The sequence below is a fragment of the Nematostella vectensis genome, chromosome 6, assembly GCF_932526225.1.
Source record: "Nematostella vectensis chromosome 6, jaNemVect1.1, whole genome shotgun sequence".
NCBI classification, from domain to species: Eukaryota; Metazoa; Cnidaria; class Anthozoa; order Actiniaria; family Edwardsiidae; genus Nematostella; species Nematostella vectensis.
In genome coordinates, this window is record NC_064039.1 from 2,919,045 (window position 1) to 2,932,844 (window position 13,800).

General features: G+C 40.3%; 3 protein-coding genes across 3 annotated transcripts; 2 read left to right on the forward strand and 1 right to left on the reverse strand.

Annotated features, from left to right (window-relative positions):
* The first annotated feature begins 402 nt into the window (after positions 1-402).
* Positions 403-2,115, forward strand: LOC116619459. Its single transcript, XM_032384276.1, has 3 exons — positions 403-536; positions 767-1,049; positions 1,880-2,115. The coding sequence occupies exons 1-3, from the start codon at positions 443-445 to the stop codon at positions 2,079-2,081; spliced, it is 579 nt and encodes a 192-aa protein (XP_032240167.1). The 5' UTR covers positions 403-442; the 3' UTR covers positions 2,082-2,115.
* Positions 2,116-4,092: 1,977 nt separating this feature from the next.
* LOC116619460 lies at positions 4,093-6,855 on the forward strand. Its single transcript, XM_032384277.1, has 3 exons — positions 4,093-4,196; positions 5,247-5,529; positions 6,552-6,855. The coding sequence occupies exons 1-3, from the start codon at positions 4,109-4,111 to the stop codon at positions 6,751-6,753; spliced, it is 573 nt and encodes a 190-aa protein (XP_032240168.1). The 5' UTR covers positions 4,093-4,108; the 3' UTR covers positions 6,754-6,855.
* A 69-nt stretch (positions 6,856-6,924) lies between these two features.
* Positions 6,925-11,886, reverse strand: LOC5514656. The gene is made up of 7 exons (XM_001634780.3): positions 11,648-11,886; positions 11,416-11,510; positions 10,891-11,047; positions 10,517-10,577; positions 9,223-9,485; positions 8,099-8,288; positions 6,925-7,984 (listed from the first exon to the last, which is right to left on the reverse strand). Exons 1-7 carry the CDS (start codon positions 11,882-11,884, stop codon positions 7,830-7,832), a joined length of 1,158 nt encoding a protein of 385 aa, XP_001634830.2. The 5' UTR covers positions 11,885-11,886; the 3' UTR covers positions 6,925-7,829.
* Positions 11,887-13,800: the final 1,914 nt, after the last annotated feature.

Genomic DNA, 13,800 nt, shown 5'->3' on the forward strand with positions numbered 1-13,800 from the left:
CTATAGTGAATAACAATCAATTAATAATGTTTATGATTCTAGCAAAAATCTAATGACTGTCATGTGGGTGTCCTAGAGAGCTCTTGGAACACAGCAATTTGCAAGTGTCACTCCCCTTCCCCCTCTCCCACGGGCTATGTTTTGCTCCACCCCTAACCATATCCCCCAGCCTAGCTATGCATTCTCAACAAGTTATTCTTTACTTTCTGAAAAAAGTTGCAGGGTATTTTTATCGTACTATGTTCAAACTAAATGCTGACATCGATGCGCGTTTTCTTTTTTTTTTTTTTTTAATCAAAGCGATGCAATTTGTTTGTTTTAACGAATAATAGTAATAATAGCCAAGTTATTAATTATCACAAGTGTGAATTTTTATCCAGCTTATGCCAATATTTATGCCTTGTTTTTATCATACTTTTGATATACAAGAGGGCTGTTGGAGATGACTTGTGACTGCTCGTCGCTAAGTTCAGCTAAGAAGATGTTTGGTGTTCTGGTTTTCGCTCTAGCGGCTTGCACAGCCTGTGCCGGGCAAGGTAAACATGTTTAGCCACCAATTAGGTGCACATTCTTAAATCAACTCTAAAGGGTTTCTTTTTTTTCAAGATTTTTTTAAAATTCATTTTGTGTTGTCGTTGTTGGTGTTTTCTCGAAATTCAAAATGACAAAGACCGTCGATACTGTAAATCAATTACGTCAAATAATCCAGAGATCCAGGAGGCAAAAACATATTCTCTTTTTTTTTTCCAAAACTTTCACAAAACAGTACGAAGTAACAGCCATGCCAGTGACGGGTGGAATAAGGTCAGTCTGAGAGAAGTGTGCTTTGAAGGAAAAGGCAACCGATACGGTAGCGTCATGAACCTTGGCCCCGGGCGACTAGTTGGAGCCATTAAGCTCGTCTACAAGCACGGCACGATCCGCTGCGTCTCCAACACAGCCTACAACAGCCGATGGGGATGCCACCATTACTGGAAGAACTACCCCCTGGACGTAGTCATCACGGACAAGAACAACGAAGTCATCTACCCGAAATCCGAGTTTATTAGGTAACGTATGTCAAATGGGGACGTTGACCAGTCCTGTTTGTTCACTGTGTGTTTTATGTTTTTTTTTTTAATGGCTTTCACTTTTGATTATAAAAGAAGCCCGCTAGGCCACCGTCCACACTCGGTAGAGAGTCAGAGCCGTAGTAGGCCACGTAAGATTGGGGGGGGGAGAAGGGGGGGGGGGAGAAGGGGGGGGGGCACAACACAGAAACATTATCAAAATATTGGGGGCACAGCCACGCCCCTACTGATAATTTCCTTATAATGTTTGAAAAGATTTTGGGGGGGGGGGGGGACATGCCCCCAGTGCACCAACCCCTTCTACGTCCCTGAGACTTCCAGGAAAACGTGTGCCTTTGATGTACGAGTGACTTTGAAAATGATCAAAGTTTGACGCAAAACCAGCATATTGTGTTTTGCTTTAGTGGAAGCTAGAAAAATTGAAATTCTAAAAAACTCGATCATTTTGACATTTTTATCCAGACTGGTTTGATTTTATTGAAATTCTGACGTTGATACAAGCCGAAACTTTATTTTGTCGTAGATAATCTTATGATCTATGTTTTCAAAAGTATTTCAGGTAGTGCAGGTTGAGAAAAAATGGTGCCTGCAGTCTTCATTCTGAGCTATAACAGATGTAAACTATTCTAATTACAGACACAGCTAATTTGACTATTAATCTAATTGTAGGCACAGCTAATTTGACTCTATTAATCTAATTGTAGGCACAGCTAATTTGACTCTATTAATCTAATTGTAGGCACAGCTAATTTGACTCTATTAATCTAATTGTAGGCACAGCTAATTTGACTCTATTAATCTAATTGTAGGCACAGCTCTGGCAAGTGGTACTACCTACCCTTCACTAATGAACAACACTCCGACGAGTTGGTGTTCACCGACTTCTGCAAGCCCTTCTACTTCCCATCATACGCAGAGATGCGAATCTGGTACGGAGAAGATCTCACTGGGTGGGGTGAAGGCGACAATCAAGGGCGTGTATGCGTAGATGTGTATGCCAGATTCATGTAATTTTCTCTGAATAAAGATTATTTACAACTTCGGACTTCGGTATTGGCATCGTACTTTTTTTTTACGCTCTATCAAGATTAAGCCCGCTTACTTACACATCTAAACGTTAGTTATTTCCCAAAATGTTCCAGGAAATTCAAGGGTAGTGGCTTGCGAGACATTTTATCACGGTATTTGCAAACTGAGCGCTCAAAACACATTTCCCGCCAGCATAATTTCAGTTTACTTATGAGGTCCCTGAGCACAATAGATGGGATGTTGTGATGCACGCGCATTACTGAACAAAGAAGAAAAAAAGACATCGGTCACAGTGCAGGCCTGTACCCAGGATTTTATTTGTGGGGGGGGGGGGGGAAGGGGGTAAAGAAATCCGAAAAAATGGACCTATTTTTTCTGGGGAGAGGGAGGGGAGTAAGAAAAAACAAAAAGGGACTTTTTAATGCCTTTGTAGTATCTCCACAGGACGCTTATTGTAGGATTTGGCTATAAAAAAGTCTGACTTATGGATTGATGACATACCAGAGTGATCTAGCTTATGCGTTATAGTTTTTTCTACAATATAGCAAGTCTATTGAGAACCGAAAGTGGACTTTCGACCGTTGTGTGTGTGAAAGGGGGGGCGGACCCCCTGCACCCCCCTGGGTACGGGCCTGAGCAGGGGGTGCACCCCCCCCCCCCTGGGTACGGGCCTGCAGTGTTCTGTGATTGTTTACGACATCACTTCACTACTCCAGCGACACACTAATTCTCAAGAGACGTAAGTGTGTTAGAAGAGACCGATATGTTTCACTCTACAGCAAGTTGTGCGTGGCGTAACCGACCAAGACAGGCCTGGGATCCTGGTTATTGCCTTTCTATCAATGCGCGGTGGTTACCTTTGCTACCTATGTATTGTACCGGTTGCTAGATAGCGGTGTTAGGACCGAAATCTCCAGCCTAGTCATTAAGCTTTGAACTGCCATATGGAGTTTCATCTTATGTTTGGAAGTATGGTCTAGTTTTTCTATAATTTCATGAGATCTAGATGAGGATTTTTACGTTATCCACTTATCAGTACTTTATATGGATGTTTTTTGGGGGCACATGGACAGGATTTGCCGACGGGGGTACCAAGGCATGTTCTTCGTTCGAGAGGGGAGGGAATGCGTATATGCCCCTACGCCCACTTCTATCTTAGGCACCGGCTTGGTACTCGAGAGAAAAAAAAATCCAATATGAATCTCTGTCGATTAAGGAAGAAACGTTTCAATTATTCCTCTCTAAGAAAATTGAGCTTTTTCTTTTTTTTGAGAATGGAAAAAATAATAATAACCTGATAACTGACAGCTGGGAAAATAGCCCGACTTTTGACGGTTTCTACTGTTGCTTTGAAGATTATTAAACTTGCAGAAATGGTTTTCATCTCACTGTAAATGGTAAACACCCGCTATCTCCATCTTTTACACAAAGGAAAATTAAAAGCATTATTAGCGTGCCTGGGGACACAGCAAAATCTTTTAGCGAAATGCTTGAATTTAACACGAGACAAGTTGATAAACACATCACTACGAAAACATCGAAAATTTGTGTTGAAAAAGACAATCCCTTTTGCAGGTGTAACATAAGACACCAAAATGTAAATATTACCATCATTTAATAAATCACTCTTAACTAGTTGTCAATAAAACGCAAATGATTAAGAAGTTAACATTTTGTTAATTACTTTAAAGTTTACGTTTACAAAATATTGTTCACTGAGCGGAGCATTATGTATCAAATATTTTACCGAATATTTAAGGATCCCGGCAATATATAATATATATTTGGTGTGAATTTCTGGCTGTTCTGGGCGTTCTCGATCTTTGCTCCATGGTAACGTTAAATGGCGAACACAATGCATTTTTTCTTAATTAAATTAATTAAAACAAAAATGATGGAACTGTGTGTTTTATTTCAAAAACTAATAAGTATCAAACTAAATATTTTCTCTTTTGTTTGCGTCGTTTAGTATTAAAACTCGCTGAGCGAAGTTAGAAAAACACTTGTGAATGCAATTCGCGTGGCTAAGTTCAGCTAATATGATGATTGGTGTTCTGGTTTTCGCTCTAGCGGCTTGCACAGCTTGGGCCGGGCTAGGTAAAAAAGATTTCTATATACACTTTTCAATAGAAAAAACTTTGCCACTAAAAGGCAATTAATTCGTGGGCTCAGAGTAAGCAAGGCCGTAATTTACGTTTTATTCTTTGTCCCCTCCCCCCCCCCCCCCCCCTTCCTTCTCCCCCTCCCCCCGTGGATAGGTTTTCGGATTGATGGATCCGGCCTAAAATGGCATCCAGATTACGGATTTGAAGAAAAAGTAGAACGGATTGTCGGATTCTTAGAACGTTGGAAATTTATTCTATTTGAAATTTAACGTCGGATTCTGATGATCGCCCGCAGATTTTGCCGATTCTTGACTTATGTAAGTAAAAAATCAAATATATAATTTTCTTATTATCGAATGTTTTCTTCTATCATGCGTTGCGGATTCGGATTGAAGCAACATTTGGTGCGGACCGGCGGATTTTCGGGGGGAAAAATGAGCGGATCGGAGGATTTTCGGGGGGGAAAATGAGCGGATCGGCGGATACCTACATACCTACCAGCCTCCCCTTTTTCCCCAACATTTGATAAAGTATTTTTCTTCTTTTTTTTGTAGAAATTTATTTTTAATTTTTTCTGTAGAAAAGAAGTACATAAGTCACAATCAGTACTAGATAAAAAGAGTTTTAGCAAAATAACTAAATTTTGAACAATAAAAGACTGCGGTAGGGTTCCTTACTAAAAAAGTTTCTGCTATGTCGCGGTACAAATGAAGTAGAAATACTAAATCTAAAGTAAAAAGCTCGTTTTAAATTTACTGTATATAGAAATGAACATTCATTAGGAGACATGATGGCATGAAGGAAAGTCTTTTTTTTTTTTTTTTCAAGCATGACATCGCGTTTTCACCGAGAGAATATGACAACATGCCATTTACCATTCAGGAGCCTTCTGGTTTTCACTTATTAGTTAAATCAAAACAATAGAACAACATTTATTTTGAAACAACGTTTTACTCGTGCAACATTCCTAAAAGAGAGCTCTAAGCCTCTTATAAACAGGCATCGTGACACATCAAAACAATAAAGATTTGCTTAATAACAGTGAAACGTGCAGACCCAACAAGTGACGGATGGAAAAGGATTAATCTGAGAGAGGTGTGCTATGAGGGCAAAGGCAACAGATACGGGACCGTGTTAAATTACGGCTCGGGGCGACTAGTAGGAGCCATTAAGCTCGTCTACAAGCACGGCACGATCCGCTGCGTCTCCAACACAGCCTACAACAGCCGATGGGGATGCCACCATTACTGGAAGAACTACCCCCTGGACGTAGTCATCACGGACAAGAACAATGAAGTCATCTACCCGAAATCCGAGTTTATTAGGTAAACAAACAAACAAACAAAAACAATGCAAGGATCTATGGTTAGGTGTGCAATAAGATGTTTTGTTGAAATGTTATCCGCGTTTGACTAAAAAAAATTTAGGCAGGCACGAATAAAGAGATTTACTGACAGCGGGGGTGGGGGTGGGGGGTGGGGGGCGTAGTCGTACAAATCACGTGGAACAAGTGTAAATTTTGGTGGCACTCCCTTGTTTTACCATCGTTCTCTGCGTGGCGATATCCTAGTGGATTCTATTACATGGTACTTGAAGCGGTAAAATTGGAATTCTTATTTTAAGCCGGAGAATGGGATTCAAATACGTAGAACTGCGGGAAACAAAAGCGGACAGGAAAACGTGATTGAGACCCTTCTTCAGGTTTAACCGGTTAATCCAAATGCATATTTGACTCTATTAATCTAATTGTAGGCACAGCTAATTTGACTCTATTAATCTAATTGTAGGCACAGCTAATTTGACTCTATTAATCTAATTGTAGGCACAGCTAATTTGACTCTATTAATCTAATTGTAGGCACAGCTAATTTGACTCTATTAATCTAATTGTAGGCACAGCTAATTTGACTCTATTAATCTTATTGCAGGCACAGCTAATTTGACTCTATTAATCTAATTGTAGGCACAGCTAATTTGACTCTATTAATCTAATTGTAGGCACAGCTAATTTGACTCTATTAATCTAATTGTAGGCACAGCTAATTTGACTCTATTAATCTTATTGTAGGCACAGCTAATTTGACTCTATTAATCTAATTGTAGGCACAGCTAATTTGACTCTATTAATCTTATTGCAGGCACAGCTAATTTGACTCTATTAATCTAATTTGAGGCACAGCTAATTTGACTCTATTAATCTAATTGTAGGCACAGCTAATTTGACTCTATTAATCTTATTGCAGGCACAGCTAATTTGACTCTATTAATCTAATTTGAGGCACAGCTAATTTGACTCTATTAATCTAATTGTAGGCACAGCTAATTTGACTCTATTAATCTAATTGTAGGCACAGCTCTGGCAAGTGGTACTACCTACCCTTCACTAATGAACAACACTCCGACGAGTTGGTGTTCACCGACTTTTGCCAGCCCTTCTACTTCCCTCAATACGCAGAGATGCGAATCTGGTACGGAGAAGATCTCACTGGGTGGAGTGAAGGCGACAATCAAGGGCGTGTATGCGTAGATGTGTATGCCAGATTCATGTAGTAGTGCCAAGACCATTCATCTGTTCCTAAAATTCATGTACCTGGTGTAGTTTAGATGTATAATGCCAGGTTTATTGCTTGGATAAAGATAACGTTAGCGTTAGCTTGTTTTGTTTGTTGATGTTTATTTGGGTTGTCGTAGTTGGTTGCAAGAATATAACTTACTGAATTAAAAAAAAAAAAGATTTTATTTACTTAGCATAAACTACTTTTTTAAGGCTTACAAACCCTGATCGAGGGCAACAATTAACTTGCGCTTGTATCGTGTTTTCATTAAGAGGTTCTCGAATTGCCGGAAACCCGAAGTGTGACGAACGATTGCCGACGAGAGTGCGAGCGCTGGCTTGCGCGAGAAACTTGTCGCGTCTTTCCACTCTGCCTATTATTTGAAGCCTGGGCACTACTTACCTCTTGATGATAGGAAGTGTTATTGGGAACACTTCCTATCTATTTTTGCAATCGTTCTATTTGTGGACTTATTTCCAGTAACGGATGTTTGCCAGCTCTCTATTTACAACATATTCGTCACAGTCAATTAACCAGCAGAAATCTTTTTTTTACTTTTTCTTATTGACCATCCTCCTATTCCTTATGCTCATCTATAGCTAATATAACTTGTGACCTTGAAAGTTGATTTACAAATGCATTTTAGACATGGGGCTATTTGGGACTATATATGATCGCATTACTCGTGATTTGGTGTTCAATCAACTATCTACGAAGAATTATTTGTACTTCAGTGCCATAGTTCTTGTAATATTGCAGGCATGTACCCAGGATTGACTGAGGGGGGGAGGGGAGGGGCGCCCAGTCATATGGAAAAGCATGGTATTTGAAGATTCCTTTATATGAAATGACACATTTTTTGGTGGCCAAGGGGGCGCCTGTATTGGGGGGAGGGTGGGATGGGGCCCCCAGTGCCCCTTCCTCTGCTACGGTTCTGCAGTTGATTTCTAAATCAGTTAGCACTCATTGAATATAAAGAGCAATGCACATTTTTTATATATGTTCGTGATACTCGTATACGTGATGCTGCTGTTTTTTGCACTTTTCTGCACATTCTAAGCTACTCAAAAACTATTGGCGAATTTCTGGAGTTGCAAAAGCCATGTCGGCCATGTTGTCTGCCTTCTGTCTCTGCAGTTTAACTCTACGAAGCTCGTCGCTGATATCGGAAAGCGCACGCTCAAGCCTACGAAGCTTACCATCTAACGAATCGTCTGCATGCTCAGCTGGAAATTTGTAAAGAAAAAAGGAAACCAAAATAACAACTGAATTCATAAATGTATCTTCCGTTATATGCGGGAGCAAATGCAAGAAAATCTATGTACAGCGGTAATACTCACCAGGACATGCGACAGCGGTTTTGACAGAGTGAGAAAAGCGCATGCGCAAAATCTCATACAGGATTCCCATGATGCACATCAAACCTACGACTGTCGACAGTACGTAAAGCATCTTGCGAAGTCTCTCAGAGTTTGGGTCGAATAGGCGAACAGCGTCATCGGGGCTAGATTTGTCCGTCAGGGTTGTGTTCTGAAACAGAAAAATGATCAAAGGTTAGCGACTTTTCTAGGGTCAGCCAGATTAAGATTTTGTAATAGTTTAGTCATTTTAAAAGGTTATAGCCAAAGTAATTGCAATAAAATCAAATTAACTGCTGAATGAACTAATAGAAAATGTCAAAATACCTTGTATGAGACAATATCTAAAATACTGCGAAAATGCCTTGAAAGTTCTTTTGTACACCTCCTGTTAAAAATCCTGGCTACGCCGCTGAATTAAAATATAAGCAAAGTCATGTCGATAATCTATGCCAAGTGCAATCTTAGATTCAATGCTTCCGCGAACTTTGCAGATTTAGCAAAGCCTCAATCCGTGTACGTATACCTTGATTGTGATTTAGTTATTAGTGATGCTGGACTCGCTCAGACTAAGGGTTCTAGATAAAGACATATTCTGGCAATCAAATGCAAGGGAACTTGATCTCCCATTCCCCGTCAAATTAAGATCAGTCATACATATAATATCGATAAGTGTAAATATTTTACGTGGTCTTACATTGGATTAAATGGTGATGATGATGATGATGATGATGATGATAATGATGATGATAGAATATATATATTTTTAAACTACCGAAGTTTTATATCGCTGATTGTTTTGTAAGCATGGGTTTAATCTAATCTTTGTACATATAATTGAGAAGCGTCCGATATTTTTTACAATCGCCGAGGTTTCGATGATCTTCACTATCGCCGAGATTTTGTATCTCTAAATATTCTGCAAGCATCAGTGGCGTAGCCAGATTTTTAACAGGAGGGGGCCCAAAAGTCCCTTTTATTAAAAGGCATTTTCTCCTGTATTTAGATAATGTCTTATACATTTATTGTGGCTGCTAGAAGGGGGGGGGGGGCGGGCCCCTGGGCTACCCCCTTGGCTACGCCCCTGAGCATAGGCGTCGTTTTACCTTGGTTCGAGCATAGCGTTCTATTATCTTTACGATCGCTGAGGTCTTATATCTCTGAATGTTCTGTAAGCAGCGTCTGGTCGTGGTTAGGTTTGGGTCCAAGGACGCGGCGATTCCAAGCGAGTAAGGACTATTAATATTTCTGTCTATCTCCAAACCACCGTGTTCCGCGGCAAAATGTGAACCCGAGTACAGTTCCAAAAGAAGCCCTTCCACCTTGTTATCGACTAGTGCATTGTAAGCATTCCGCAATGTTCTGTATTCTGGTGATAAGAATGAATGAAGTATGGCTTATTTATATAGTATTCATTGAGAGGTCATGAAAGAGAGAAATGAACTAGCACCTTGTTATTGCTAGTGCTTTGTGCGCACTGTGCAGTCTTCAAGGTCACCCAACGACCTTTTTCGGTCAAATATCTGTTCGGAAGCAAGGTCACCTACGTATTTCGGGGTCGGCCTAGAAATGTCTACTTTTTTCGGAATTTGTATTTCTAGATCACCTATGTTTCTCGGGAAGAGAGCTGGATCACCTATGTTTTTCGAAGTTGCTTTTGTTACCACTATCACCATTTTCGGGAGATTTTTAGGTCCGATATGCTTTAAAAAAAGCAACCCTAGTATTTTCGGGAGTGAATATACAATGGACATTACCTAGAAATCGCTTAAGGATCTTAGAATCGCTTGGAGTTTCGGATGCCTCGGGATGAGTAACTAGATTTTTCGGATGGCTGTAATTTCGCCTAGCAAATCCGAACAGATAAAAAATATCTAGGAAAGCTCTATATTGTATAAAAATGACTGCAAACGAATAAAAACGGTATCTTAACTCATTTTAGGCCGGTTGTGAAATTTTCGTCGTTGGGTGCCCTTGAGTCTTGTGATCAGAGTGAATATAATCTAGCCCACATCATCTTAAGATAAGCTTGTGTATAATGGTTGGTTCTCACTAGTGTTGTGTATATTCTGGTTAGGTAAGAATAAATGGAAATACGGCTTAGATAATTTCCATCGAGGGGCTTTGAATGAAAATAAGGGAAAGAAGTTTGTATATAATGGCTGGTCTTACAAGACCACATGCGGAACATCACAAGTAACCATTGGTGAAACACTTGGACCACAAAAGAAATCCAGTGAATGACCCAATTGCGCATGCGCTCGCGTTTTGACAGGTTCTCACTTTTCGAGTTTCGATTGTGTTTGCGTCCTGCCTAAAGATCTAACATTGAAATCTCCCAAGTTACTCAAAGGTCAACGTATTATATCCGTAAGGAGAATCTCCATTTTGGGGTCATACCTTTTGGAAGTGCGCCTTGTTGTACTGCTACCTCGAACCCAAACTTGTCAACAACTCCAATCTGGGGAGTCAAGACTAGCATTATATGGTTTAAAGAAGATTTCATTTTATACTGTATGGAGGGGGGGGGGGGGGGGGGGGGTTGTCGAGCAAAAGAGAGGGGTGTAACTGTATTTTTTAACCATAGACCAAGGAAGGGCTTCGGAGAGGAGCTTTTCAATTTCTTAAATTTAGGAGACTTCGTAAAGGATGTGGCACAAAATAAAAACACTTCCCCTCCCCTCTCTTCTTCTTCTTCTCTTCAGGGTATTGAAATGTGCTGACCAAACCTCAATTCTAATTTGAAAAAAAAAATCAAGCAGTACGAGTCTGACCTTTTTACCCATGATGCTCTCTGGCTGTTTGACGAACGTGGTAGTGAGGGCGCTACTAAGTGTCGCCGTCAGGAAAGAGCAGACAGCGAGACCAACAGTGATCCAGACGATGCCAAACACGCGGCCAACGTGAGACTTAGGCGCACGGTCACCGTATCTACAATGAGAAAGATTGAGTGATCACGCGTATACCACATTATAAGCACGTGATCCAGACGATGCCAAACACGCGGCCGAGGTGAGACTTAGGCGCACGGTCATCGTATCTACAATGAGAAAGATCGAGTGATCACGTGTATATCACATGATAAACACGTGATCCAGACGATGCCAAACACGCGGCCGAAAAGAGACGGCGTGATTCAGGTGACGCCACGCGGCCAATGCAAGACTTAGGCGCACGTTCAGCGTATCGATCAAGGTCTGTTAGTTAAGACTGAGTAGACAAATGAGGGTAAGTAATTAAAGTCTTTACTAAGTTATTCGCATCATGTAAGAAGATGTACATTATGTATTCTTGTTTACCCCACTGTCGTCATGGTAACAAAAGCCCACCAACATCCTTCCAGAGCTCCGTGTGGAAATGAGCGCGGGAACTCGACTGGGTTCTTGTACGTGTCCTAAGGATAAAAATAACAACCGAAACATAAGAGAATAAATGTACATTAATAATTTGGTCATTCTAAAGTAACGAAAAATTGCCGGGCTACTTACAGAGTTCTCAACAAAGAGTTGCACAGAAATTGTATTTATTTACCAGGGCCCATATTGTGATTCCAGCCATTATTGTCAATAGCAGGGTTACCATGACAACAGGCCAGGCTTCTTGGAGCGTTTCTACCAGCTTGTCCGTCTTTTCGACGCGTTTCCGACTTTTCTGTACAACCAGCACCACCCCCGGCGAGTTCATTAGATGTACGTAAGGGTAACCGTGGTAACTGTTAGCACCTTCGCAAATATGGACGGGTAATATCATGTCGTATTCACCCCTCATAAGGTTGATATTCAATGTTTGGAGCGTGGTGGCAGGAGGGGCGAAGCTCACTTGTGTCTGGTTGCAGTTTCTCTGTGCGCAACAGAGGTTGACGGCGCTTTTCAAGATATCGTTGAAGATCCCCTTTATAGTGTGCTGTGTGCTGTCATCGCTAAATGTCTGGGCGGTTGCTGTTTTTGTGCCCACTGACCCGTTTGATGCCATTTTACCGGTTTTAGAAGAATTGGACCGAGTTATGTTTTCCTTGTTTTCGTAGAAAATGTATGGTTTTGCTTCGATCCACCCGACTCTGATAACCTTTGGACATTCTTGATTACAGACCGGAACACCGAATGTTAGTGGTGTTGTAGTGTTCAGTTTTGTATTGTGCTGAACAGTCTCTTCCATCAGAGTGTCGTTGACAGCGATCCAGCTGATCTTTGTTCCTTCAAGTCCAGGGAGAAAAAGGAGAAGAAATAATTCTGCGAAAGCCATCACCGCAGCTGAATGAAAAAATATCAAATGGGACATGTAGAGGTGTACAGAAACAATTGCAAAGGGATATTTGCATATAAATGTATAAAGAATCATACAAAGGCTATTTGCAGGAGATTACGATTTCGCTATCTAAATTGATACTCTTATGCAACTATTCAGGAAAAATTAATTAGAATTTAGGGAAAGCGCAGTAGGGTATAACCTCGCCCTGGCGAATTGGCTTTTAATCAGGGTTACAATGATCAACTTCCTTTCTTTTAGATTTCTGATTAGTTAACTAGGTGGGACCACCTGTTCTTTGAAATTCGATATTACACAAACAAAAATCTCTCTTCTCAGCGCTGTTATTAGCCTTTATCGTCAGTTATTTGACTTCGCATCTGATATTGTTAAAGTTTTGCCAATTAAAAGTACCACCTTGCAATGAAATCAGGAATTTTTCGCAGCGACGCTTCCGTAATTTCTATTAACGTCATTTCACATTTGCTTCTCAATTGTGGTGGTTTGTTTGTTTAGTTCTAGAAAGTTGGGTTCTCTTTTGCTCCATTTCGTTTTAAAGTGTTACAGTATACTCCAGGGCATGTAACACGAGGCCATTGTCATGCCCTGCGACTTGCAATGCGTTGTTTGTTGCGTTTGCAAGAATTTGGAAGAAAAGTACTTTGTTTCTTTTATTCGCGAAAACTTTCCTTCGCGTATTATGTTTCTGCAACCTGAATTTTTTTGATTCGTCATCATTGCATTTCAAGTTACAGGGGAAATTTGCCTCGTGTAAAGTGTCAAGGGGGGTAAATTTGTTATTAGAGACAACTAAATTTGACAGATGTAATGTGTACGTATCAAGGAAGAGGGCACTTCAATCAACCATTTTAAAAATCATTCGGTGAAAATGGTGATATATTTTCATAACAGTGGATAGAATCACGATAATTACTAAACGTCTTAAAACTGCGTGCATGCATAATAGAAACTCCTTGCAAAAAGATAATAAGCATTGGGTTATTACCAAATATAAAGCTCTAAATAATTCTGTGATCTTTCGAAATGAAACCTGTAACACCAGACTCCAAGCTGTCACGAACCTCTCAACAGATCACAGAGGGCGTTATCAATTTTAAACTTCGCACAGAACCGTCAATGTTTATGCGATTGTTCTAGATTTTTTACCAAAGATGACCCAATGTAAGGAGAGGGCACACATTAAAAAATTGTATTTGTATTAACCCGCAATAATGTAGTAGCACATAAAAAGTAAACAACATGTTTTGCACTTATTTGAGACTGACGCAAAATTGAGCGTTAGCTTTTTGATGACACTACCAGAATCAGTTCAGTATGTGGTGATACAGCCTCTGTGAAAGTAAGAAAAAAATCTGTGGAAGAGGAAAAAAGTTAGATATATATTTAGAATTTCGACCCGAAAAATTGACGGCGAAGTT